The following is a 27,136-nucleotide window of genomic DNA, read 5'->3' on the forward strand; positions in this document are numbered from 1 at the left end:
GGACATACCAATATTGAAGGGAATGAGTCGGCTGATGAGATGGCTAGATGTGGCTCAGAGATGCCAATAGAAGAAGCGGATAGATTTGTACAACCACCGTTTAGTGATAATGTTAGGCAAATTAATGAGTACACTGTGGCCGTGACGAATGACTTGTGGAACAAACGGGAAGACTGTGAGACTACAAGATTATTATGACCGCGGCTTAGTAGGAAAAAGACAAGGGACATACTGAAACTCAATCGATATGCAGTAAGAGTCCTTACCGGCGTCATCACAGGACACTGTGCTATAGCACCAATGCTCCAACGGTGGCGAATACCAACGCTGCCATGATGAAGATGAGGAAGAGTAAATTGACCACTATCTGTGTCTATGTCCAGGTCTACAGCAGTGATGCCAATAGTAAGGAAAAGAAGCTACATGTGTGGAAATGCAGCCTTAAATATGCGATGTAGGGAAAACAGGACAGACTTTCAGTTTTTGGTTTTGAAATCAAAAACAGTACAGACATGTACGGCTTTTCTCCCAATTTGACGGGTGCAACCAGCTATGTTAACGGCTAAGCACCTAGAATGGTGAAATTAGAGAAAATCCATGCATATTTGTGACTTGTACTGTTTTTGATCTCAACAATGAAAAATTCATTTTGGACTTGTATGGTTGTCGAAGTCACCGATTAAATTATTAGTGAGTTGAAATTATTTCAATGTGTTAACGAATGTTAGCAAGTTAAATCTTCATATGTGCTTGATCACACGCACTGAACAGCAAGAGTATGTACTTTGTCTGCCCTCACATACTCACTTGATCCAAGCTTGCTTAATGCCATTTTTACCGCGTATTCATCTACATTTTTCCACGGCTAGGTACAATTTACGCGATTATATTAGTTGCGTTCCAGATGCTTCACGATATTCACGATTTTCAGAAACAGCTGTTTTCTCCATTAATAAACCTTATGAAAGGTGGTCACCTGGAACTACTTCCTGTAAAAACCTGCAAATCGTGAAGCATCTGGAACGCAACTATTATTATAAATAACACAAAATGAGAGTCTGAATAAAGGAGCGAAGATTATAAGTTGCTGCTAATGTTTAAAATAAAAGATGAATTTGCAAAAGATTGTTTGATTCATTTCGATGTATGAAAAAGATAGGTACGGAAACTTGTAGGGAAAAATTATATTTGCGTAGGGAAAAGTAGGGATTTTCTTGTGAAGCGGTAGGGATGTTTTCAAAAAATTATTAGCATCACTGGTCTACAGACGAAGTGACTCAAGCTCATTTCAATGAGTCAGCTCTTTGAGGTGGCACAATTGAGCTATGACACTCTGCTGTCGAGGCAACACAGCCTAGAGGTGGTTAGCGCTGTTAGTTAGCACCAGGGTTGTTGCGAATATTCGCATTCGCAACCGCGGAGCTTCCGCATTAATTTTAACATTCTCATTCGCAATAATCAATGCGGAGCTTTTGCGAATGCGAATGTTGTGCAAGAGCACCTATAAAGTGTACATCTGGCAAACAAAATAACAAATTGTAGCCAATAATGATAAAAATGTCTTTAAACATATTATGGGTATTCATGGAAATGCGTAAATGCCTCGAAACGCGTAAACCTCGCAAATAATTCGATTTTTCATTCAAAATTAAGTAAGTTTACGAGGTTTACATGGTTACGAGGCATTTGCGCGATTTGATGAATTTCCTTATTATTTCTTAAGCTATATAACCAAGCTATCAATGGGCAGTCATACAAGTTTCCATTTCTACTTGACCTTTGACGTACGTCAAAGAGAACATAGTCCTTTTAATAACTTTTTTTCTATGCTTTAAATACTTGGTTTCTTTTTTTATTATGATTTTTTTTTACCAATGTTAAAAAAAAACTACTACAAAAGAATAAAGTGTACATTGTAATTCTTAACCAAATCTTCGTGATTTGCTTTTGATGTTACATATATTCGTTTCAATAATTTAAATGGGGCTCTTTGCAGAATTTATTACTACTAAAAATTTTAAAAACAGTAATTTTGTTTACTCGTTGGGCTGTATTTTTTCATACGGATATACACTGGATCCTAGGCTAAAAAATTCTGTGTCTCTATCGAAAATCAGAAATCAGAAATCGAGGAAAATGAGCATAAAATTGTAAAAATTGCATGGAATTGATTAATTTATTTTTATCAAAATTCTTTTTTAATTTCTCAAAGTTGAGCGCATCTTGTGCGTATATAACTTCTTATTAAACAAGTAATTTTTTACAAAAAACACAACCGACTTCAATTCTCATATACAAATTAAGGAGTACCGTTAATTTCTTCATGATCCAATGATCGGATCTGAACCAAATTACGGGACGACCATCTATCCGATAAAAAAAAGTATTGAATTCGGTTCACATGGTCCAAAGTTATGCGGTAACATACTTCAAAAAAAATAAATTCTCCGACGAATTGATAACTTTCCCCTTTTTTGAAGTCGGTTAAAAATGTTTGAGTTTTTTGTTAATTTTTTGAAAACAAAGTGCAATTTATGAAACTTTAAAAAGTGTATTTATTTATTACATACTGTGCATAAAACTTGCATAAGTGTATTTTAAAGAGCGTATTATTATATTTTCTGGTGATATATCTTTAGAAGAATAAATCCTCCACGCCCATTTTCCAAATTTTTATCATAAGCGTTTTGGAGAAATTGGTGCAGCGGTTACCAAGTTATACACATGTAATCATAAGTGGGCGTGGCTACGCCCATTTTCCAAAAATTTATAATATTCTCATTTTATGTCTAAAAGTCATTGTATAAGCTTCAGTAGCTACTAAAATAATGCAGATTTCATATTTCTGAAAACTATATGGGAAGTGAGCGTAGTTACGGTCCGATTTCGTCCATTTCCAATACCACCCTACCTTGGGTAAAGGGCAGTCTACATACCAAATTTCGTTGAGATATCTCGAGATATCGTGTACACGGACGGACGGACGGATAGACAGATATGGCTTAATCGACTTCTCTTTTCATTCTGATCATTTATGTATACATTCGCCTATATCTATCTCGATTCGTTTTGGCTGTTCAAACAATCGTTTTGTGAACAAAGTTGTTATACCCTTGTGCACAAGTGCGCTCGGGTATAAAAAAAGGGAAAGTCGTTTACCATAGCAAATTTTGAAATTCCGAAAATATTAATGCGTATATAGTGAGTAGAATATTATATCACTAATTCCTTCACATGACATACATATGTATATGTATATGTAAATACACTCATATATGTACATACATATGTACAATTGTTCATTTAAGGAGTTCACGCTACACTGTCTGCAGAAGCTTTCTGTCCATATTTACTTTAATTGACAACGCTAATGTGTTTGCTTCTCGATATTTGCATTTTGATTATAGTGGCGCCATTTTCAATTTAAAGTACTCTACTAACAACTTACATCACCCTGTAGGAAATGTATTTAACTATAAACTAATTTTAAGTTCATTAGGAAGGAGCTATAAGTCACTTATTATCGGTATATTTTCCTTCACGAAAGCTAACTATATTTCTATGGCGATGGCCGCGAAATAGTCAAGGGTGGTTACCTCGGCATTAGATGTAGTCAAGGGTGGTTACCTCTGCATTTGATGTAACTAGCTTGTAACTAACTACTTTTGGGCATAAAATATCAATAGGAAAAACAAAATATTTTTTTTATTTGTTTTTGTTTTTTTTTTTATTTATTTACTTTATTTATTTCATCACATTTCTTATTTGTTTACATATTCTGCAGTAGGTGATCCCATATTCGAGCTACGTCAGACATAACATCAAAATGATAATATAAAATTTCGATCTTCTTTTTATTTGTCCTCAATTCGAAAAAGTATTTGCGAAGTGCAGGATATTTAAATAGAAACGCGTTTAAAGAAAACAATCTCGAGCTTTACTCTTGCATTACTTGTCCACTTGTTTCAAGTTAGCTTTTTGTAGCTAACTACAAGTTATATATTTTATAGAAATCCCACAAAAAAGCTAACTACAAGTAGGTTATTTGTTATCAATTGATAATTTTTTTCTGCAGGGCAGCTTAATAAAGGGCAGCAATTTCCGTGCGGGAAATAATCCGCGTGAAATGGAAATTTAAATATAAGTTGCGGTTAGACGTGGCAACGCAGGAGCTTTTTCTACTTTCCCGTGTAAACACGCTTTCGATAAATAATTTCAGCTTGCTCGTGCTTCACTAGAATTTGCCGAAATTGTGTAAAATTACAAAAATACTTGTAATTAATTTATTACCCTAATATGAAGTATTTAAGTATTAATGCCTTCGAAAATTTCTGGTTGATTTATGCATATTTTAGCAATTTAGGTATTGTGTTATATTTCATCCTTTTAACCTTGTAGGACACCGTAATACTGTTTCAGATTTGTTTATCTCAATTTATTATTTATTTCAATTAGGTATTTCTCATAATTTTACGGGGTACAGACAGGCCCGTCTGGCAAAGCAGCTGGATTTTCATGTGGTCATAAAATACTTTGCTGCTCAGAAAGTGAGAAAAGTTCATATATAGAAAGTGCTAATTGAGCACAAAATATTTATAATTAACAGTTTAATAAAACAAAAATTTAATTCATTTTAGCAACAAATATTTTTCTATATTTTCACTAGAAACTGGTCCTTCGTTATAGGCTTTTATCACAAATATATTCCGATTTGTACTGATTGTTTCTGACCCTATACATTACAGAAATCCTACATGGAAAACTCTCAATTGATCACATGCTTTAAAATTAATTCAATTAAAATATATAAGGGCCCGTGATTTCTCAGTCCAGGGTACAGATACCATCTTTATGAAAATGTTTGTAATTTATAGAAAATTTTTTAAGTAATTAATTTATTTGTGCGCATAAAATGTCTGATAACCAGGGTTAGGATTTTAAGGCTTTTGCGTTATGTCTGCTTGGTCGTATCTATAAACAATTTAAAGAATCACACGTTTCATGTATTTCTTGATTAAACGCATTAATTTTAATATTGTCTTTTCTGCCGTTTTTGATTATATTGCCTTTTTCTGCATGTTTTGCCTTTTTAATATTTATCTTTTCATTTTCGTACTTTTATGTTTTACAACACTGGAATTCGTTCCATCATCTGATTGATTGTTCACATTGCGCGGTGAGGACAAGGCGAATTCATATAAGGTGGTGTTACCGGCGAAGTTAGATTTCCGCCGCGGTTTTACTGATGTCAAAATAATTGGGGTATTCACAACGGTGTCGTACGTGTCGTATTGTTGTATGTCGTAAACTATAAACGCCTATAAATATATTACGGGGGTTTGCAAAGTACCATCAAAGTCATATTATGAATTTTCGCAGTGTTGTTTCAGGTTCTCTAAACATTTATTTAAGCTCTTAAAGTTTACGACATACAACAATACGACACTTACGACCACGTTGTAAATCCCTCAAATATGTTTGTTGTTCATTGGTTTTGTTCTTATTGTCATTGTGCGCATAATTTGTTTGTGTAGTTTTTCGGATTTTGTGCTTTCACTACCACCTTACATAAATTAGGCTTGAGTGGGAAAATGCTTGGGAAATCGCTAACTTTTTGATAATGCTTTAAAGCACAGCTGGGCAGCGTCTGCCCGGCGGGCGACTGCGCGGCGTATTCGCGTATACATACACGCTCTGCTTGGGAAGACAGCGAAAGCTTCATTCAACCGCACGACCCTGCAAAAAATGGGACTAATCCGGGATGACTCCGGGAGCAATCGCAAAGGAGCACGCGACTAATACCACTTTTGATCTCTTTATATGGAATGAACTGTTCGCTTTTGTTCGAGCATGTCCTATGAAGAGACTAATTGAGTAGTCCACTTGCAAAGTGCTCTATGTAAAATTTTTTCGAGTTTTAGTTTTTGGCGGATTACGTACCAGTATTTAAAGTAGTTTCATGTTACTAACAACACAGTGCAAAGTCTTTTTATATTCTGAAAAAAATAGCAGCAAATGTTAACTCTTCTTCCAAAAGTGGCTATCATACTTATTTATAAACTTAGAACTTAGAAAACTGCTTTAGGTCGGTTAGACTGTTAATGTTATCTTATGTCATGTTATGTTACAATTTTGTAAGGCTCTTATTTATCAAAATTTTCAGGTAATAATAAAAAATATTCAATTTAAATAATACTTGTTGTCGTAGTCGTTTTTTTCAAATTTATGGCTTTCTATTATAAAATCACATAACGCTGCTTGCGAGTGGACTACTCAATTGTTCACCTTTATACCCGAACGGGTATGAAAAGCGACTAGTCACTTTTAAAAAATAAAAATAAAAATTTGCGCCAACTGAGATTCGAACCTGGGTGCTCAGTTTTGTTAGGCGAATACGCTCTCTGTGTGCCAACGCCGCACATTTCATTGACTAAGTGCGTACATATCATTAAATCGTTAATAGTACCCGTTAGAGATGAGTTGATCTCCAATTATACCCATAAGGGATGAGTCGAGACTTATAGACCTCCATTAGTGCCCGTATGAGACTAGTTGGGACTAATTAATGCCCAATTGTACGCGATTGAGAGTAATCTCGGAATACTCTCTTTAGAGACTAGTCGCACAATTTTTTGCAGGGGATTTGTTCGCACGCACACAGTGACATCAATTGCACGCACACTACAAAAATGCTCTGCCGAAGCTGCCTACCTCTGCTTTAAAACTTCTATGGTCAGAAGATGTAAAACGGGACAAAGTTCTGATATTTGTTACAGACGCCGCACCATATATGAAAAAAGTGCAGTTGCGATTCAGTTATTTTATCCACGAATGATTCATATTACATGGATTGCTCACGGAGTTCACAGGGTATGTGAAAAACTGCGACTGTGAAAAAAGCAACCATATCTCCCTCTACCACCTCAACCAGTATGTTCTCCTTTAAAACCATATACATACATACATGTATACATATATACATATATGAAATTGTTGATTGTCTCAATGACGATGCGGCTTGTATCATTTTTGCGAAGAAATTGTTCGCTAATAAGGAAATTCGAAAGGAGTTGGCTTATATGCAGGCTGATTTTGGATTTTTAGTAAGCGAGGGAAATGCTTTCAAAATGCTTCAGAGACGAGGTATCGCATTATTTCTATACTTATACTCATCGGCGTAGCCAGAATGAAATTTAGGGGGGAGCTCGACCCTATTAAGCTGGCATTTCAGGGTACTATTTAAATATATATAAGGAAATTTTGAAAGTTAGGGGGCGGCTCGAGCACCCCCCTACCCCTACCTGGCTACGCCCATGCTTATACTTGTATTTTAAGATTTTGAACCGACTTCCAAAAAAGGAGGAGGTTATCAGTTCGTCGGAATATTTTTTTTTTATGTATGTTACCGCATAACTTTGGACCACGTCAACCGATTACGATAATTTTGCATCGGAAAGGTAGTGTCTCAGAGGTGGTCGCATACTAATCTGGTTAAGATCCGATCAGTGGATCATGAGATATATATATGTATGTATATATATTTTTTTTTATATGAGAGTTGAAGTCGGTTTTTTTTTCTAAATATTACTTGTTAATTTATTGATTTATATATACCCTGCTAAACTCCGTCAATTACCGACCGACTAATTGCAGTGTATTTCAGCGATTACTTTTACAAGGCAATGTCCTAGGCGGTAGTCACCATCGGTTCTCTCTGCACTACCGGAAGTTACTAAAGTAGTCACTTGCGTGATTTATGGGCGCCCTCTGTCGTAGTTTTTCGCTATTCTGCTTCCGACTGGTTTGACTCTGCAATACCATGTCACTACCACGGTTTAATAGAGTAGCTACTTCCCTACGAGTCGGCGCAGTAGCAGTTCAAAAGTAGCGATTGACTCCAGCAGTACTGGAGGGTAGGTGAGCCTATTAATAATGTATTGGAAGTTCTGAAGAACATAAAAACAATTTTAAACAGGCCAGGTGCCAGTAGCCAATATAATATTGGAAAAATTTAGCATGGTACTCCAAGCAAATCAAGGTCTGGAAATTATAAAAAAAAGTTGCCGGCGTTTTGAATGGTGAAAGGTCTGTGGCATTGCCAGAAAATATAGCTATACATGGTGTGGAATTTTTGAATTGGGCACCATTAGTATCTGTAGATGTTGAGAGGAGTTTTAGTTCATTTAAATTAATGCTTCGCGATAATAGCGAGGCTATTGCCCGAAAATTTTAAAATGCACTTAGTGGCATTGTGCTACTATGGAAGCCGAGTAATCATAGTCAACTTATGTATGTAATTTTTTATATATTTAATTGGACATAAACATTCTACATAAAAGTATGTATATAACAAACTAAACAAGTAAGAAAGTCTAAGTTCGGGCGGAGCCGAACATTAAATACCCGGCGCAAGTATTAAATATGTGTTTTCCACCTTTCCGAAAGCTACCGCTACATGATAAGCCGGGGTGTATAAATTTTAAGTAAATTAGCGTCCTTAAATTTCGAAATATTGAAATTTCAAGCATTTCTGAAATTTACCGTTATATGAAAAGCGGCCGTAATTTTAGTCCGATTTCAACAACTTTCAACGGTTTGCTTTCATGTGGCAAGCACAATAACAATACCGAGTTGGGTACAAATTGCTAGAACGGTTGGCGAGATACATATATGTGATCATAATTGGGCGGTGCCACGCCCATTTTCCAAAGAAATAATTGGTGCAACCATCAATTTCGAATATATTAGCTTTAATATTTACTGATTTATCGAGGATTTCGTATTTCTCTTAATTACCGTTATATGAGATGTGGGCGTGGTTATTGTCTGATTTTAAAAATGTTCGGCCGTTTGGTGCACTATGCCAAGTTTGGAAGAAATTGGTGCAGCGGTTACCAATATATGCACATAAGTGGGCGTGGCTACGCCCATTTTCCAAAAATTTTTAATATTCTTATTTCTCGTCTAAAAATCATTGTAAATATCAATTTTGAGTGAATTATCTTCAGTAGTTACTAAAATATCGCAGTTTTCGTATTTCTGAACATTACCGTTATATGGGAGGTAGGCGTAGTTATTGTCCGATTTCGCCCATTTTCAATACCTATGCTCAAAAGAAGTGCACGTACCAAGTTTCGTTAAGATATCTCAATTTTTACTCGAGTTATCGTGTGCACAAGTGCGCTCGGGTATAAAAATAAATGCCTTCTTTCAAAACTCATTTTGCCTTTTTTTAAGTTTATAGTGGCTTAAAATCCTAACCCTGGTGATCACAAACAGATATATGATACATTTTAGATTAGCAGATAAGTAACCGTAGCAGTCCCTGCCCGAATTTAATAAAGTTTGTCAAAATTTAAATTGTGACGGGTGTAACATGTGACGGGCGTGACCAACATAATCGGTTTTTTTTCGAAAATAAAGGCATATAAATACTTAAAAGCAATTCGCATATATTTGCCAGAGTCATAGCGTTACTTTCGTCAGCTTTTTTTTACACTGCCAAGACGTGTTTTCCCCCAAAAAATAACTGTTATTATGTTATTAGGGTGTCCCAGAACTCAACGTCAAGCCGAAACGGGGTGACTGATTGTAACCACCATGAGAAAAATCAGAAAAAAAATCTATCCCATGCAGTTTGAAAATTAAGGAAAATTAAGAAAACCCTAGAAATTTGCTCAAACTGTAAATATTTTCCGGTTATTGTGGTTAATTTTTATAATTTTTGTTCATTTAAACTTTGGAACCTTAACCCTAAATAACATTTCTAGAACCTAAGTCAAAAATAATGACACAATTGCCCCAAGTTTTCTAGAATTAAGACTATTTGTTAAACTATGAATTTAAAATTTTTATAATTTGTCGACTTTGAAAGGCCCGCCTTTAAAAAAATTTACTAAAGTGCCTTGGCAAGTGCCATTAAAAGTTCGCGCATTTAATCAGGATTGTAAAATGGTACAATACTTGTTATTCTCATACTAAAAAAACCGAGTAAAAAAATAAAAACCTCAAGTAACCCGATCTTGGCTAACCCATTTTACTCAGTTCAAATGTTTTTTATTCGCACAAGCTCTTGGTAGGTTCTTAATTTTACGGCAAAATGATGAGAGAGATGCATAGTGGACATGACAGATAGTGACGCCACCTTTACCAAAGTCAACAAAAGTAAGTAAAATTAATAAAATAATGAAAAATCTGGGCCTAGTTTAGTTTAGATTTATTGGAATAAAAGTCAGATAGGTAAATAACATATTTATTACAATAGATTTTCAAATTGTTTACCATCAGCCTCTATACACGCCCTACATCTTCTAAAAAAAGATCTACTTATTAGCCGGGCATATCCTCGAGAGTGGATGTCCTCAGCAGCTTGAGAAATTCGTTCAAGCAGCTCGGCTACGCTCTCAATAGGCTTTGAATAAACTTTATCTTTGAGAACACCCCAATAAAAAAAAACAGGGGATTTAAATCTGGGTAACGGGCTGGCCCCGATATAGTGCCTGAACGTCCAATCCACCTTCCCGGATATTCCTGGTCAAGGAAATCTCTTACTTGCACTGCGTAATGCGCTGGGCAGCCATCTTGTTGATACCACATGTGGCGACGATCTGTTAGTGGTATGTCCTCTAACAAAGTTGGTAAATTTTCTCGTAAAATATGTAGGTAATTAGTGCCATTCAAGTTCTCCGGCAGGTCTAAAGGCCCAATAATTTTGCCGCTTAAAATTCCGGTCCACCGGTTTACTTTAAAGCGATACTGGGATCTGCCCTCTCGCATTAAATGTGGATTCGCCACATGCAACTCGTGAAAATTGTGTAAGTTTATGTAACCATCTTTTTTAAAAGTAGATTCATCTGGCCAGACAATTTTTTGGATGAATTGGGGATTTTCATTATGCCTCTGTAGAATTGTTCTACAAAATGAAATCCTTTCAGGATAATCTAGAGGAAGAAGACTTTGAACTCGTTATACGTGAAACAGATGCATTTCGGCTGTTTGTAAAATACGATGTGCTGTGCTTTTGGGTATTCCCGTTCTTTCTTCAATTCCACGAACGGAAATCCTTGGGTCATCTGCGACCTCTTGCAACATTTCTTCCTCGTAAGGAAAGCGAGCTCTACCTCCAGCCCGTAATTATTCGGGAAATGGCCGTCCTCTGTGAGTGAACGGTGCATATTAACAAACACGCGGTGATCCGAATAGCGCTCTAAATTTGGATATCTTTCCCGATAAAGTCTAGCGGCGGCACTTGCGTTGCATCTGCGTTCTCCATAAATGAACATATGCGAACATATATTCGTGTGAAGTGCAGCGCGTAGGCATGGTAGATAACAAGGATGCCAACACAAAAGTCCAATTCCAAAAGAGAGAAGCCAAAGTTGCCGGTATGTAATCAACAAGTCCAATTCACAAAAATCCAAGTCCAAAAGTCCAAAGTTTTCAGTACTAAATCAACACAAGCGAATACGGAAAGGTGCGCTGTAGACGAATGAGTGAAACGTACTATCTGCAGTGTTGCCGTTACAGCGTCAGACTGGTAGCGTAGCCATTTGCTTGGTATGGCGACTGTATCTGTTTCATTCGCACGCGTTTAAACGACGCATCTCCGTCTCACTGCGTGGCGTCACTATCTGTCTCGCTCGCTCATGGCAAACATGTCCACTATCCATCTCTCTCCGTTTAACAAATAGTCTTAATTCTAGAAAACTTGGGGCAGTTGTGTCATTATTTTTGACTTAGGTTCTATAAATGTTATTTAGGGTTAAGGTTCCAAAGTCTAAATGAACAAAAATAATAAAAATTAACCACAATAACCGAAAAATGGTTACAGTTTGACCAAGTTTTTAGGTTTTTCTTAAATGCCCATAATTTTCAAACTGCATGGGATAGATTTTTTTTCTGATTTTTCTCATGATGGTTACAATCAATCACTCCGTTTTGGCTTGACGTTGAGTTCTGGGACACCCTTTATATTTTGTGATGAGCGAGATATTATAAACGATTTGCTTCAATATATAATAAAATATTTAGAACTTGCCCGAAAAACTTGAAAATTACACCGTTACAATGCTGACGAATTGTTCTCTCCGTTGACCATTTAAACAATGCAAAAAAAGACAGTAGACTACGTAAATCAGTATTGTCAATTTTGAAGAAAATTAACCTCTCATATGGTGCAACCTAAAGTAAAAAAATATCTGGTTTTGAGATAAATTTCGAAATTTTGGCTTTCAGTCTTGAAAGTTAGATTTATTTACTCTTACTTACTAGAAATAATACACTAAAATTTTTAAGTTTATTTTCATTTCATTAGGTATCGATTACCGTGGAATGAGCCATATGAATTATTACTTTATACCGGCGATGGGCACGGCCTTGCCCGCGGGCAAAGCGCTTAAAGCAGCGATGGGCAGAGAGAGCTTTTGCTCTGCACGCGTTTATGCAAAATGTATAGAAAGCTTAAAAGCGCTTTGCCCGCGGGCAAGGCCGTGCCCATCGCCGCTTTATATCAGCGTTGGGCAGAGCGAGCTTTTACTCCGCTCGCGCCTATACAAAAGGTATAGAAAGCTTAAGACTTAAAGTTCCGAAGTTGGAGCTGATTAAATAATTCAGGCCTATGGGAGGGGCCACGCCCCCTTTTCCAATATCGCCCATATTTTCCCATGAGTATGGAATTTATTTTTTTTTATCTCTACAGCAAGTTCCAATGCTCTACACACAAATATTTCAAGAGATATACAACATGAAAATTTTAGTTAGTGTAGGAGGTGCCACGCCCTCCTTTCCAGTACTTTCTTCCATTTTTCTCTATGCCTATAATCTTCCCGGGGTAAAAGCAAATAAGTGTGCAAAGTTTTGTGCAATTCCGTGCCGCGGTTCAGAAGTTATAAGGTATTAACAAACAGACATTCACATTTATATATATTAGACTGCATCACCAAAAAAAGTTGCGCGTTTTCCGCCGGGATTACAAACTCTATTATATTTTAAGGTGTCCACCAAAATATTTCGGAAAAATATTAAGATTTAAGCGAGCTGGACCGATTTGAAAATACCTCCAAAAATGAAGTTTTTTATGAATAAAAATGGTTTCTTAAAGAACTCTTTGAAAAAAGTCCCCTCAGATGACAAACTAGATTAAGCTTAAAAAATCTGCATAAAAATAATCGAAAATATTTTCAACGGAATCGTTAGAATGAGATTTTTGATGCTGTTTTTTTACTTTTTTCAAAGATTGGTTTACGAATAACTTGAATAACTGGGCCAAAAATGGTCTGATTTAGACTTATCGGATCTCAGTAGAAAGGTATTTTCACACTGTTTTTATTTCTGTCCAAAAAAAAGTAATTTGTGCCCCACATTTTTTTTTCAAACACCAAAGCATCTTAATTCAACTTTGAATGACGTTCGTTCATCCTACCTTTCTCTTCCATCCTTTGAATGAGTTTATTAGCAAAGAAATAATCAGGGTGAGAAACTACCTTTCTAATGACATCTCGCAAGTCTAAATCGGAAGAGTTTAGGTTCAGTTATTCAAGTTTTTCCTATTCTAATCTTTGAAAAAAGTTAAGAAACAGCATCAAAAATCTCATCATTACGATTCCGTTCAAATTTTTTTTTTTTTGTAATATTTTTATGCAAATATTTTAAGCCTAAACCGTTTCGTCATTTGAGGCGATTTCTTTCAAATAAAATCTTTAAGAAACTATTTTTATTCATAAAAAACTCCGTCCAGCTCACTTAAATCTTAATATTTTTCCGAAATATTTTGGTGGACGTCTTAAAATATAATAGATTTTATAATTCCAATGGAAAAATAATCCCGATTTTTTTTGTATGGGGAGTGATGCAGTCTAATATTTATGTATAGATTTAAGTGCTGAAAAAAACTTTTACCAATAAAATAAGGTGAATATATTTCGAACTCATTGCTACGGCACTTATAACACTTATATGGATGCATATACTTATATAAACTAGGCGACGAACTCTACAACCTATTAAAATCTGCAGTTTCAGATATTTGAATTGACCATAAAAACTCGGGTTACGAATCATTTTTTCGCAACATTTTTCAGAAAAGTATTATTTCCTTCTCTCTGTAAGGTAAAATTAGTAAGGCAGAAACAAAATCTGCGCGTGCAGAAAGAGGATATTCTTCTCATAAATTTTTGAATTCTTTAACCTTGATCCAAGAGTTTACGGTGGAGTCTGCGTTTTCCCGTGAATACAAATGTATGTTTTTCCACTGCATTTCAAATTTGTAATTTTTTCAGTGCCTACTTCCTTTTTATACCGTGGCGGCCTGAGAGAGAATACACCGTCTGAGTTTATCGGAGCTTGGATTCCCTGCGAAAATCGTTGGACCATGTAGTCTATTTGTGGTATATTGGAGTACTTACAAAAGTGTTCCTCTGTCATGCTGTAGCGGACCAACTCGTGTCTCTGTGCCCGCTTATTGTTTGTTACCCGATCACTGCTCGTGTTTTAACTAAATGTGATTTAAGTTTAGCATTTGAAAGCACATTTGCATGTCTGGCTGTAGCTGAATGTGTAGAGATGCTCGCTGTTAGTTGTTAGCTCCCAGCATGTTCGGGTTCGAATGCCGTCAGAGGCAACATGTAATTTTTAATTTTTGTTTTTGGTTTTTATTAATTTCGAAAAAGCATCTGAGAAGTGAAGGACAAAAGCGTGTACAAACGAAAAAATATAACAACAATGCCATTGTTAATATGTTGGAGTAGTTTTGTGCTACTCTGATGTAATACAGGGATGGAGTATATAGTCCTGCCCTAGGACATCGCAATGTTAATTGGATCACATTTTTTATATGAATTGTGATTAATTTTGGAGTACTCCTTGGTCCTTAGGGAGTACTCTTTACATGCATGCATGGAGTAGTCGCGATTTTTGCAGGGTTACTGCCCGCTATAGTTTGTGTACGTGGTAGAAACTAATCGACTTAAAGTATGTTCACATATCAATATTATCTCAATCAAAGCTCGTTTTTTAATCACCCCGTTTACACAGGCAAATCTCATATTATTAGTGGTCAAATTTGTTGTGCTTGTTATTCTCACATCTCAACGAAAAGTTATGTTTCTTCTCCGTGCCGCCGTGAGCACTTTTTTCTGCTATATTAAGCACTTTAAATATATTTTAACTTAACATTTTATTAAACATATCTTTTGAAACCTCTTTTCCTTGCTAGCGTCCATTTTTGTTTACTTTTACATTTTTCGCAAATACCATCGATAAAACTAGGATGGACACCGAAAAGTTATCGGTTAAATCTGAGATTATTATATAATTACAGATTAACAAGGCACGAATTTTATATGGCTAATCTCTTGTTCTAATTACAGATTAGGGTACCAAGCTCGAAACTGAGGCTAATCTACTTATATGTGAACCTAGTATTACTTCCCCATTTTCTATTTCCTTACGCGCCATTTGCATTAAGAATGGAACTTTTCTAAGTATTAATCGAAATAGAGTGGCGGTCGCTGTTATGTAGTGGTAAGCAGTGCGTGCTTCCATTCCGCAGGGCCTGGGTTTAAGCCCTGGTCAAAGCAACATCGCAAAAAGTAGAAAAAAGGCTTTTTCTTAACAGCGCTCGCCCATCGACGGGCAATGGCAAACCTCGGAATGTATTTCTGCCTTGACAAACAGCTTCTCATAAAAATACAATCGCCGTTCGAAGTCGGGGTAAAACTGTAGGTCCCTCCTCTTTGTGTGAGAAGATCAAGGCGCACCACTAATACGTATGTGTAAGCGCGAATCTATATATATGAATATATATAATCAAAATAGAATAACATGAAGGTATCGAAAATAACCTGAAATCACAAAAGCCAAATGGATCTTAGTCGACACTTGTACAAGGAAATTACAGAGTTTTAATTTTAATATATTACCAAATACAACTAAAACTTTCTGGAGCTAAAAAAGTGCTAGATAATTTTGAAATGCAAAAGCACAAAAATGGCAACACTGGTGAGTCAGCTTTGCCGACCATTGTTTTAAAATATTTTTTGCTGTAATCAGATCCGGTAATATCTGAATTAGGTTTACAAAGGAAATGCAGAAAAAAGAAAGCCCCACGCTGAATTACTTAATGAATCTGATTCTTAGGACCGCTCTTGACTCCAGTTTTCTCTTTACCTAAATTTTTTGTATGAACCTTTACTCAATTAGGTTCATACAAATTCCATAGTATTAAAAAATAGTTCGAAAGATCGATACTAAGTGCTGTGAACTGTTTGTACTTTTATGTTCCCTTATAAATATAAACGTATTTTAGCTATCTTTTTGAGCCACTCTCTCAGCCGCCGACCAGAATCTTAGATGGCTGTTTTTAAAGTCTTCGATTCATAAAAATAAAAGAATTTTGTGAACATTTATTTCCATACAAAAAAACAAACTTAAGATTTTTTATCTGAGAATTAAAAAAGCGTAAAAATGTGCTTAATATTTGCATGTTCATTTATGTTTAATAAAACTTTCTCTAGAGAAGGTATGCTCTCGGAAAAATTATGAAAATTTTGACGGGATGGCAGCCGGAAAATATGCCTGTGTTAAAGCTGCGTTGTGCAAGACTTAGAATTTACTTGATTTACCTAGAAACGTACCGCCCTATTCCCACAACATGGACAAAATTCATCGTATGACTATTGTCGCAATTACTGCGCCTAAAGCACAATAGGCGTGTTTTTTCACACACATACGAATCTGCGCTTAAAAATTGTAAGGACCTCTAGCGACAAACTTTATGTGCGCTTATAAATAGTTGTCGATAAAATCAAAATTACTTGTTTTGAAATGGAAATTTTCGATGATTGTTTTTTTACACGTTAAGGGCCGTTTTCTAATGTCAGCAGAAAAGTTGCCTTTACTAACAGGGCAGATAAATTGTTCCTCACTTTAAATGTTTTCGTTTTCTTATCTTACCGGTAAAAATAAATTTGTTATTCAGTAGAGTGAAACTTCACTACATTCGTCATAAAATTTCAAAGGTTGGCAATGCGACATACTGTTACAAAACCCAAAACCTTGGTTGAAATATCTAATATATCTGACTCATGAACCAAAACCAAACCAAAATTTAAAGTTGGGTACAAATTTTTAAAGGTTGCATCTGGTGAGCAACTATTTATCGATTCGAGAAATTAATGCGCTGATGAGAAAACGAAAACTCGTACATCGAGACGATAAAGTGGCCGGAAATCTAAAGGTTAGATGAGAGAACGGCCCTAAGCATAGCTGTATATGCGTGTAAAAAACACAGCTAAGCTAATATAAACATTGTTTCGCCGATGTCGCGTACTCCGTAGGTCATAACCAGGGAACGGATTTTATGGAAATTGCCTTTTATAGAGTATATTCGATTAAGAATGTCCACGATTTAGCTTTCCCTGATTCCATGTATACATTTGATGTTGCCTTTTTTTGCCTTTTTTAAGATATTTGCGTTATTTTTGCCTTTTTTAAGATATTTGCCTTTTTTTGCCTTTTCTACCTTTAAAAACGTGATTATAGCATTTACAATTTTTTTTTAAAGATTAAAAAATATACACATGCCCATGCGGCTTATAGAAGCGCAGGGACCTCTTGCCAAATTGGTGTTGGAAAAATTCAAAGCCGTTTTCTCAGCTAACGTAGGCTTGCAGACAATAAGGGGTGTGGATAAAATTGTGAAGGGCGAGGAAACGTTCCATATTTAAATTGTGCTCCACTTGTATCAACTTACGTCGAGCGCACATTTAGTACATTCAAGGCTTTTCTTCGCGAAAATCGAATGAAAATGCTGCCAGAAAACTTCAAAATGCATCTTATGGTTCAATGTTACTACAACTATACAGATTAAAGTTTTATGAGTTGGAAACTCGAAAGGATAAAATAGTCAAAGATTCATAGTTTTTCTCTTTTTACTTGTAATATAAACATTTCTAAAAAAAATATATTTTTTGATTGTTCTTCGTATTTTCTGTCTTTTTTTAGTGCCTTATTTTGCTTTTTTTGCAATACCTTTTTTTTGCCTTTTCCTGCCTTTTTCGCTATTTTATTTTGCCTTTTTTACAATACCTAGTGCCTTTTCCTGCCTTTTTCGCTATTTTATTTTGCCTTTTTCAGCCTATTTCGTTACTTTATTTTGCCTTTTTTATAGGTTTTAAGGTCCTAAAAATCCGTTCCCTGGTCATAACAATAAAAATGACAATTGTCGCCATTAGAGTGCGGCATAGTATTAGGCGCAGTAGTAAAGGAAAGGACCCATTGAAAAATGGGGTATAATTAGCATTTCGACAGATAAATATAAACGCGTGTTACGCCAACCACAGGATTTTTGCGCAAAATAACTATCCACGTTGTAACCTTTCGGCAGCGCTTAGAAAAAATAACCCTCATCATCCAACTCTGGCTACGCTAACCACAGTATCTATTTTTTACAAAAATGTCCATATTTCAAACCAAATTTATTCATAAATTTGTATCTGAAAATTTGGAATCTTTATTCTGAGCTAACGCTTAATTGTTTGACCACACGTGTGTGTTAAAATTTTTTGTTTTGGGTTAAGCGTTTGGGCACAATAACCCAAAATTATTGTACAAATAACCGACGCGTACCCAACAAAATACATTTTGCTTGTTCGAATTTCGATTCGAAGAACAAAATGTTTGTAAATAAACAAAAAATTAATAACAAAATTTGGAAGATTTGAGATAGTGGATACGGTAGCACGAAACGTCACAATGTACTTCATTGTCAGGTTGTTAATATGGCGACGGAAAAGAATCATGCACCACTCTATAACTGTGAAAATGCAAAAATCTGTACAAATGTACAAATCGTGTGATCATGTAGAGTATCGAGAATTGTTCCCGGTCCGCCACAGTAGTTGTAGATCACTTTTTTAGCTAAATTTGATTTTTTTTACCACTTTTAACACCGAATACTAAAGATGTACCACTATTTTCTAAAAAGAAAACAAACATGTCATTGATCACAACCAAAGTAAAAAGGAAGTAAGATCTCTCGGAACATCTCCGACTCGAAATGTCTTCCTTGATCTGAGTGCAGTTCTATAGGTACACTATATCTCGCAACTCAGGTAGGTAAATATCTCCGCTACTGTTTGAGCTTCCTAGTTTGGAGTTGGGCATATTTCCGACCATTTGCTTAAGTTTTCCATAACATAACATAACAAGGACATATTTATTTTCCAATCTGCTCGTAGGAAACAGGTCGGCCACATCCATGGAAATCTATTCGAATGGTGTGCCTGAGTTGTACTGTCTAACCTGACCATGATTTCTAGATTTCGGTCCTTAAACTGCAATACACTCCGCGCAGTGAGCAATCCACCCTACGACCGATTGACCACAATCAACCCAATAGAACTTCTGCTTGATTTTCTCCAGAGTCTTTGTGATTCCCAGGTGCCCTCCACTGGGACAACTGGGGAGTTCTTTGAGAATGTCTTTGGAACTTACTATAAGCTTGTGGGAGCATAGGTGAACTTCACTTCTCAATACCCTATAATAGCCAGACATCAACTTTAAGTTGTTCAATTGTGCCCAGTATGCTCTTGCGATCGGACTTACCTCTGCCATTCGCTCTTTAGTTGGCCGTCTGTCCATGCATCCAAACTTCCAAATCTGGATCATCATGCTGACACTTCAGTAGTTACTATGCCGCCCACTCTTCCGCTGGTCTTTTTGTCATTATCCGGACGTCTTTTATGTCTTCTTTGGCTTCAGGTTTTTGGCAGGGTTTACATTCCAGACTGCATGGTGGACGGGACATGGCATCAGCATTTCCGTGGATACTTCCTTAGTAGACAGTCGTTCTTTCAGAGCTTGTGTTTTATTCCACTAGAAGGCTCTATTTTTCTTAGTGAACTCGTGGAGGCGATTAACAACTCAGGCGAAATTCGGAACAAATCGGCGATAATAGTAAGGATATGGATCAAATTTGAAAGGATCTATGAGGCGGTCATTGCAAATTGGAAAAGTCGTACCCATGCGATCGTGAATAGCGGTGGCGAAAAAATTTACTATATAATGGCTTTTTTGTTTTAGCAATTTCCTAATTGTATTTTTTGTGGCTCTTTATAAAATCTAGAAGTAAACGTGCAGCTCTTTTCAACCCATCGCCTGCCGACTCCTGTTATAGTAAGTACATACAAACAAGTACAAGCCAGTAGGAAATGGAAACACGTAATAATACCTTACCAGAAACTTGCTCTTCACCCGACGGTCCTGACCAATTCAATGCCAAATTTGCCTTACTTTAACAAAGGCATGACCGCTTATGGAAGTCGAAAATTAAGATTTTACAATTGTTATCAACAGGGAACGGATTTTATGGAATTTGCCTTTTTTCTGCAAAAGAGATAGAGTATATTCGATCAATAATGTCCACGATTTAGCTTTCCCTGATTCCATATATACACATTTGATGTTGCCTTTTTTCCTTTTTTAAGATATTTGCCTTTTCTACCTTTATTTGTAAAGGGCAAAGAAAAGGCCCGTATTCCTCATAATATGAAGTTTTAAATGTTCCATATTTAAATTGGGCGCCACTTGACACGTCAAGCGCATCTTTAGTACATTCACGGCTATTCTTGGAAAAAATAGAATGGAAACGCTATATCAGAAAACTTGAAAATGCATCTTGTGGTTCAATGTTACTACAACTATAGAGATTAAAGTTTTGTGAGTTAAAAGCTCGAAAGTAGAAAATAGTTAAAAGGATCAGTCCAGCGCCTTCGTCTTGACCTGCAGGCTATGACGGTGCCACAGCCTATAAACTTAAACGTAGAATACGTGATATTATTAATATCACATTCAAGTTAAAAACGGTACATGAAATATTCATTTTGATTGTATTGAATTGAATTTAATAAATCAATTGAATTGCAAAATATTAATACTTAGCAATAGAGAAGCAGATCCACATTAACTTCAATCATATGTATGTACCTTCAGCTTATAAATAGATATATGCCATGACGTGTATCACTACCACGATTCATTTTTATTTCCTTTCATACTGCAGAAATTTGTCTTACTTTTTATACTAGCCTAGGTCCCCGTATTAGTATTCTCCTTCATGTTCGTGCTCGTCTTTGCATTATCTTTGTCTTCGCATCATGTGCCCGATGAATTAAGTTAAACTTTATTTTTTAAATACAAGACAACGCCCCTAAATACAGTTCAGAAATAAAGCCTTGTTAAACACATTTCATTTGATACCCATATTTTTAATAATTGCTTTAACTTATTAAATAATTTGAGTTTACCTTTTTAAACAGGTGGCAACCCTATTTAATATTATTAATATTCAAACTAAGGATATCTTACCACCTTCGTTTCACGTCAGGTTTTAATATTTCATTTAATTTATGCATACTTTAATTAAATTCTAATTTTAAAACAGGTGGTAACCCTATTCAAAATATTTTAAAACCAAAACCCTGTTAAACCTTTTTCGACTGACACACATATACGATACATATTTAAATTGTATATCTACTTCCCGTTGAATTTAATTTCTAAAACATATGGAGACCCTCTTAAATAAAGTTAAGAAAAAAACATTTTTAACCCAAGTCAATTTATACCCATACTTTAATAATTCATTTGACATACTATTAAATAATTTGAGTTTAATTTTTTACACCGGTGGAAACCCTCTTTAATGTTTAAAAATGCTGAAACTAAATTTTTCTTAATACTCCTCTGTTTGACGCCAATATTTCATAAAATTTAATTTAACTCGGCTTTTCAAACAGATGGCAATCCTGTTCAAATTATTTTTAAACCAAAACCTCAATAAACCTTTTTCGTCTGACACTAGTATTGTGATACATATTTAGATTATCTAATACTTTATCTAATACTCTTAATTAAACTTGAATTTAATTATAAAATCAGGTGCCAAGACTCCTACATGCAGTTTGGAAATAAAGTTTATTCAAAGAAATTTTGATTTCTATTCATATTGAAGTAATTTATTTAACCTATTGCTTATATTGAATCCAACTTTGTAACAAGGTGGCAACCCTCTGCAAAATATTTTCAAACCACAACCTCTTTCGTCTGACGTCCATATCAGGATATACATTTCAATTTTCTTTTTTTATTACAACGCTTTTATCAACTTGCAATGTTGTGTGTCCAGAAACTTTCAATGTTGTGGATCCAGAAACTTTCAATGTTGTGTGTCCGACACCATAAAACCTTTGCTTTGAAAAGTTCCGCATAGTGCATAGGGCGACATCTGTAGTGAATAGGGCGAGGTAGATGACATCTAGATGTCGCCCTATGTACTACGTTTGCTACAGCGGAAATAGACGACACGCCATTTCTTTAAATAAAATTAATTGGTGCTCGTTTGTATGTACATACATATGTAAATGCATGTGTGTGCACCTTTCTATTAATATCGTTGAATTATTTTAATATCTATTGCAAAATTTTATTCAGACAGGACTAAAAAGTAGAAAATAAATAATATAAAAAAAACTTTTTAATATACAACGCTTTTATAAATGGACTAAAAAGTAGAAAATAATACTTCTCAGTCCCATAGAATTTGTTTTGATAACTTTTGATTTTGAAATTTTAGCAAAAGTCATTATAAACAATTTATGAAATTGAAAATGAAAAGCGTGGGGCGCATGTAATACACTTGAATTGATATGAAAAGTAATATATGAATGTATGTATGTGGGTATATGAATAACGACCGCTTAAAATCGATTTCAAAGTTCTACTTTCGCTGTAGAAATTTTAGGTCTACGTTATGTAGTTTGACTATTGTCAATTAAATCGAATGCTTTGTATTGCATGCGCTCCACGTTTTTCATTTTCAATTTCATAGATTGTTTATAATGACTTTTGCTAAAATTTCAAAATCAAAAGTTATCAAAACAAATTCTATGGGACTGAGAAATATTATTTTCTACTTTTTAGTCCATTTATAAAAGCGTTGTATATTAAAAAGTTTTTTTTATATTATTTATTGGATGTTGTTGTTTCCGACAGGGTGTGTGTATGATGTATTTTTGCACGAATCTTCGTCATCCCTTGTCAAATTTGGTTTGGAGAAAAACTGGTTTCGCGGTTGTGCCATCTTCAGTTCCAAAATACATAAATTTTCTGCCTTTATTTAAGCCGAACTTGCTTTTTGGAACAGGTGGCAACTCTCCTACATACAATTAAGAAATCAAGCATTTTCAAAACCATTTCGATTGATACTCATAGTAAAATAATTGATTTAACTTAAAAATAATTTGAATTTAATTTTTTTGTCAGGTGGCAACTCTTTTTGAAAAAAATAAAAAGTTATTGCCCATCCACAGGCCAAGCCCTTTAATTTGATACTTCATTTTGTAAAATCGAAGGATCGGTACAGATCTGATGTGACGAAAAAGTTTTCGCGTATTAAGCATTCATATGCACATATGTATGTATGTACATGTGCATGTGCATTAGGGTGGTCCAAAATAAGTAAAGTCGGAATTTTAATGCTCTCACCCCCTAGGATTGTTCTATATCGAAAAAATACCCCTATTTGTTGGTTTTGAATTCAAAAAATATTTAAAGGTCGCTCAAACTGCTCAAAGTTTTCAGCGGTCAGGGTCTTCTGATCGATAAATATTGATTTTCAAGAATTCCATACCATTTCCAAGAAAAGTTCTTTTTTCCCATACAAAATACATAGAAAACTTTGAGCGCTTTGAGCGACCTCTAAATATTTTTTGATTTCAAAATAAAAAAATATAGGCATCCTTTTATTCTATATAGAACAATCTTAGGGGGTGAGAGTATAAAAATTAGATTTTACTTTTTTTACATGTATTTTTGGACCACCCTAATGTGTATACATACATAAAGTACTAAAAGAAAAACAAATCCAATCAATTGTGCCATCTGTTACTCAAAATCCGAAATACCTACGCACACATACTTTTTGTCTCCTTTTCTTACTTCCAGCGCAAGCACGTGTTTGCAAAATTATGACGAAGTGATTTTGTATGGAAAGTCATTTATACCCATATATTTGAATAAAATAAACATGCTTAGAAGATATCAACTAATACTTCCCATATACCAAACGAAAGAAAAAAACTTGAATTTTTGATTAAGGAAAACAAAACCAAAATCTTTCGAGCGGTTTTCGAGGAAATAAAAAAATTCGCTTATTTTCAAAAATTTTTTGCCTTAAAATGCTCGATATTTATTGAATTTATATAAAATATGTAGACGATATTTCCACTGCTCCAAAGAACCTATATTCCGAAAATGAAAGTTATATCTGCAAATCATAAGTTGCTAGGGCAATTTAAAGGCTCAAAATTACCCCGAAATAAGCCAATATTTACCGTTGTTTCTACAGCAGACACCGAATTGATAACTTACAGGAATGTATCTGTCGATAGGTTTGGAATTTTGTATTTTAAACGCCACACCTTTCTTTGCAATCGCTTCACTAGCTCTCGTGCAATGAGCGTTTTCGTGAAACTCTAAAAACTACAACTACAACATTTGAGCATAGCCTCCATATCGAAAGGTAAAGCTGAAATTAGTCAAGAACGTAAACCTACCGGTACGTAAACCCGAGTCAGCTGACACGATCTGTCTTACTAAAGCGACAAGTAAATGAAAACTCAACACCGAAGAATTTTTTTGTAGTTGTAGCCCGTAGCGCAGAAATCTGCGGAATTTAGATTTTTCCGTGTCAGCTGATTTCTTCCTTCTTTAGATGGTTGCCACTTCGTCAGTTTTGCAGATGGTATAAAAATTATAAGTTCCTATTCAAAATATATTTAAAATATTTGAAATTTACTATTTAATAAGGTTTTTTGTTGAAAACTATGTAGTTTATATTTAGCTACAATTTATTATAGCACGAAAAATTGTAGTTGAAAAGGTAAGTTTATGAAAAGGCATTGATGAGTGGCAACACTATAGTAAGCAACACTGAGGGCTCCAGTAATCGACAAAATTCTGCGTATACAGACTGCGTTTAAGTATACGTTCTGCGTTCTTGACTAATTTCAGCTTAAGACGTATTCTACGTCAAAAATTCAAAGAAAAATTTTTCTTATAATAAAACTAGTTCATAGTTTTTCTCATTTAAGTGTAAAATAAACAAAACTAAAATAATGTAGTTTTTGATTATTTTTCGATTTTTGTCTTATTTTAGTGCCTTTTTTTGCCGATTTCTAGTGCCATTTCCTGCCTACTTCGCTATTTTATTTTGACTTTTTTTATAGGTTTTTGGGTCGTAAAAATCCGTTCCCTGGTTATCAGACATACTTCTAAACCACTTTACCAAGTGAAGTAGTAGAATGTAAAGCAATACCTCGAAGTAGGCATTTGGTAGTATCTTCGGCGGCGCATTAGTTTACAACTTTTTTAAGAAAAGTGTAATTGGAGGTGCTCATTTTGTGCTTTACTAATAGATAACAATTTTGATACTAAAAGCTCAAAGATTACCTCGTAAGGTGCTTACCTATTTTCCAACAGGTAAGGTACATGAACTTCTACATACATATATGTCCATATGTGCATACATCCATGCATATGAATAACATCTTCGTTCACCTTATTTAACTCAAAAGCAAATGTACCAAAATATTTCCAAACATAGTAATAAATCCTATTAAATCCTTCTGTGAAAAACCAAAATATTGTTTTCATCATCAGCAGCTTAAAGTCTACGGGGCACATGTCAAATTATGCACAGAAATGCAAAGTCATCCAGCTTGCTAAGGTATGCATTCATTCGTGTGTATCTTCTAAGCTAAGTAACACTTATTCAAAGTAACAACAAACGTACGTATCGTAAACAATCGCAACCACAATTTTAGTATATTTAAACCTGGTCTTGTAATTCTGTTTAAATGCGTAAAAACTGTTTGTGTACATCGTTACATACATATGTATGTATGAATGTCCATTTTGTTTGTATGTGTATGTAGGAAAACCATTTCTCCTTTGATTATTTTTGACTGCGATCATCACTGAAAATCACACAGAAACCACAAAGCGAGCATTGAAACGTCAAACTGATGAAACTCTTTTCTTTGCATCTCTTTGTAGCACCAAAACTACCTGCCACGATACACGATTATCAGCTGAACGGACATCAGCTGGACATTTGCCGCAACAGCTTACCCGCAGGGCAGCAGACTCAGGCGAGCCTTCTCTTAGCGGGGGGCAATAGCAACACGCCGGTACTGGGTATTGGTGCGTCCAACATGAGTAGCTGCAGCCTAAGTGCGACTAATAATTCGGGACGCACCAATTTTACGAACAAACAGTTAACAGAACTGGAGAAGGAATTCCATTTTAACCGATATCTTACACGCGCACGCCGCATTGAAATCGCTAACACACTGCAGCTCAACGAGACACAGGTGAATGAGACCCATTCACGTTTTGGCTTCATTTCGATCGAAGCGGAGGTCTAAAATTTAATGCTTTTAACTTTTCAGGTGAAGATCTGGTTCCAAAATCGTCGCATGAAACAGAAAAAACGCGTGAAGGAGGGCCTAATACCGGCGGATATACTGACGCAGCAAACCGTCTCGACTACTTCGTCAACAGCGGCAGCCGGCAATGGCCCTGTTTCTGGACCAGCGAATTCGACTGGTAATATTAATGTTGGTAACCAGTGTCACAGCAACGCCAGCAACAGCAATGCGCATGTGCATAGTGGCTCTACGGGCAGCGGAAGTAATCCGAGTCCAGCTCGCATTGCCAGCAGCGATGCTGTCACACACAGTAACAACGCAAGTCAGAAAAGCACCAATACGCTGAGCAGCGGAGATTGTAATCTGACAGCAAATAGCGATAATAGCCGTGAATCGAATTAATACGATCGCATATGCGCTGACATTGTTCACTGACCGTAAGGGTATGCCAGTTGATGACTCCATCCACTGGACAGATGGAAGCGTAGCTACTGGATGTTGCCGTATTGGGCTTTGTTTTTTTGTTAATTCTTTAGTTCGCCAAATGATAGATATGTATGTACATTCACCCACAGCTCGGAGAAATGGAAAGGGTAAAATGCGTACCGACCAGACACATTTGGTCATTTGGCTGTGATAACAATTTAAAG

The 27,136-nt window shown here is 35.5% G+C and overlaps 1 protein-coding gene across 1 annotated transcript; it reads left to right on the forward strand.

Annotated features, from left to right (window-relative positions):
* The first annotated feature begins 39 nt into the window (after positions 1–39).
* On the forward strand, positions 40–27,136 carry LOC108358813 (homeotic protein labial-like). The gene is made up of 3 exons (XM_017610305.1): positions 40–175; positions 26,113–26,429; positions 26,508–27,136. The coding sequence occupies exons 1-3, from the start codon at positions 40–42 to the stop codon at positions 26,886–26,888; spliced, it is 834 nt and encodes a 277-aa protein (XP_017465794.1). The 3' UTR covers positions 26,889–27,136.

Source organism: Rhagoletis zephyria, unplaced genomic scaffold, assembly GCF_001687245.7.
Source record: "Rhagoletis zephyria isolate East Lansing unplaced genomic scaffold, Rhagoletis_zephyria_1.1 Rzeph_scaffold_00298, whole genome shotgun sequence".
NCBI lineage: Eukaryota > Metazoa > Arthropoda > Insecta > Diptera > Tephritidae > Rhagoletis > Rhagoletis zephyria.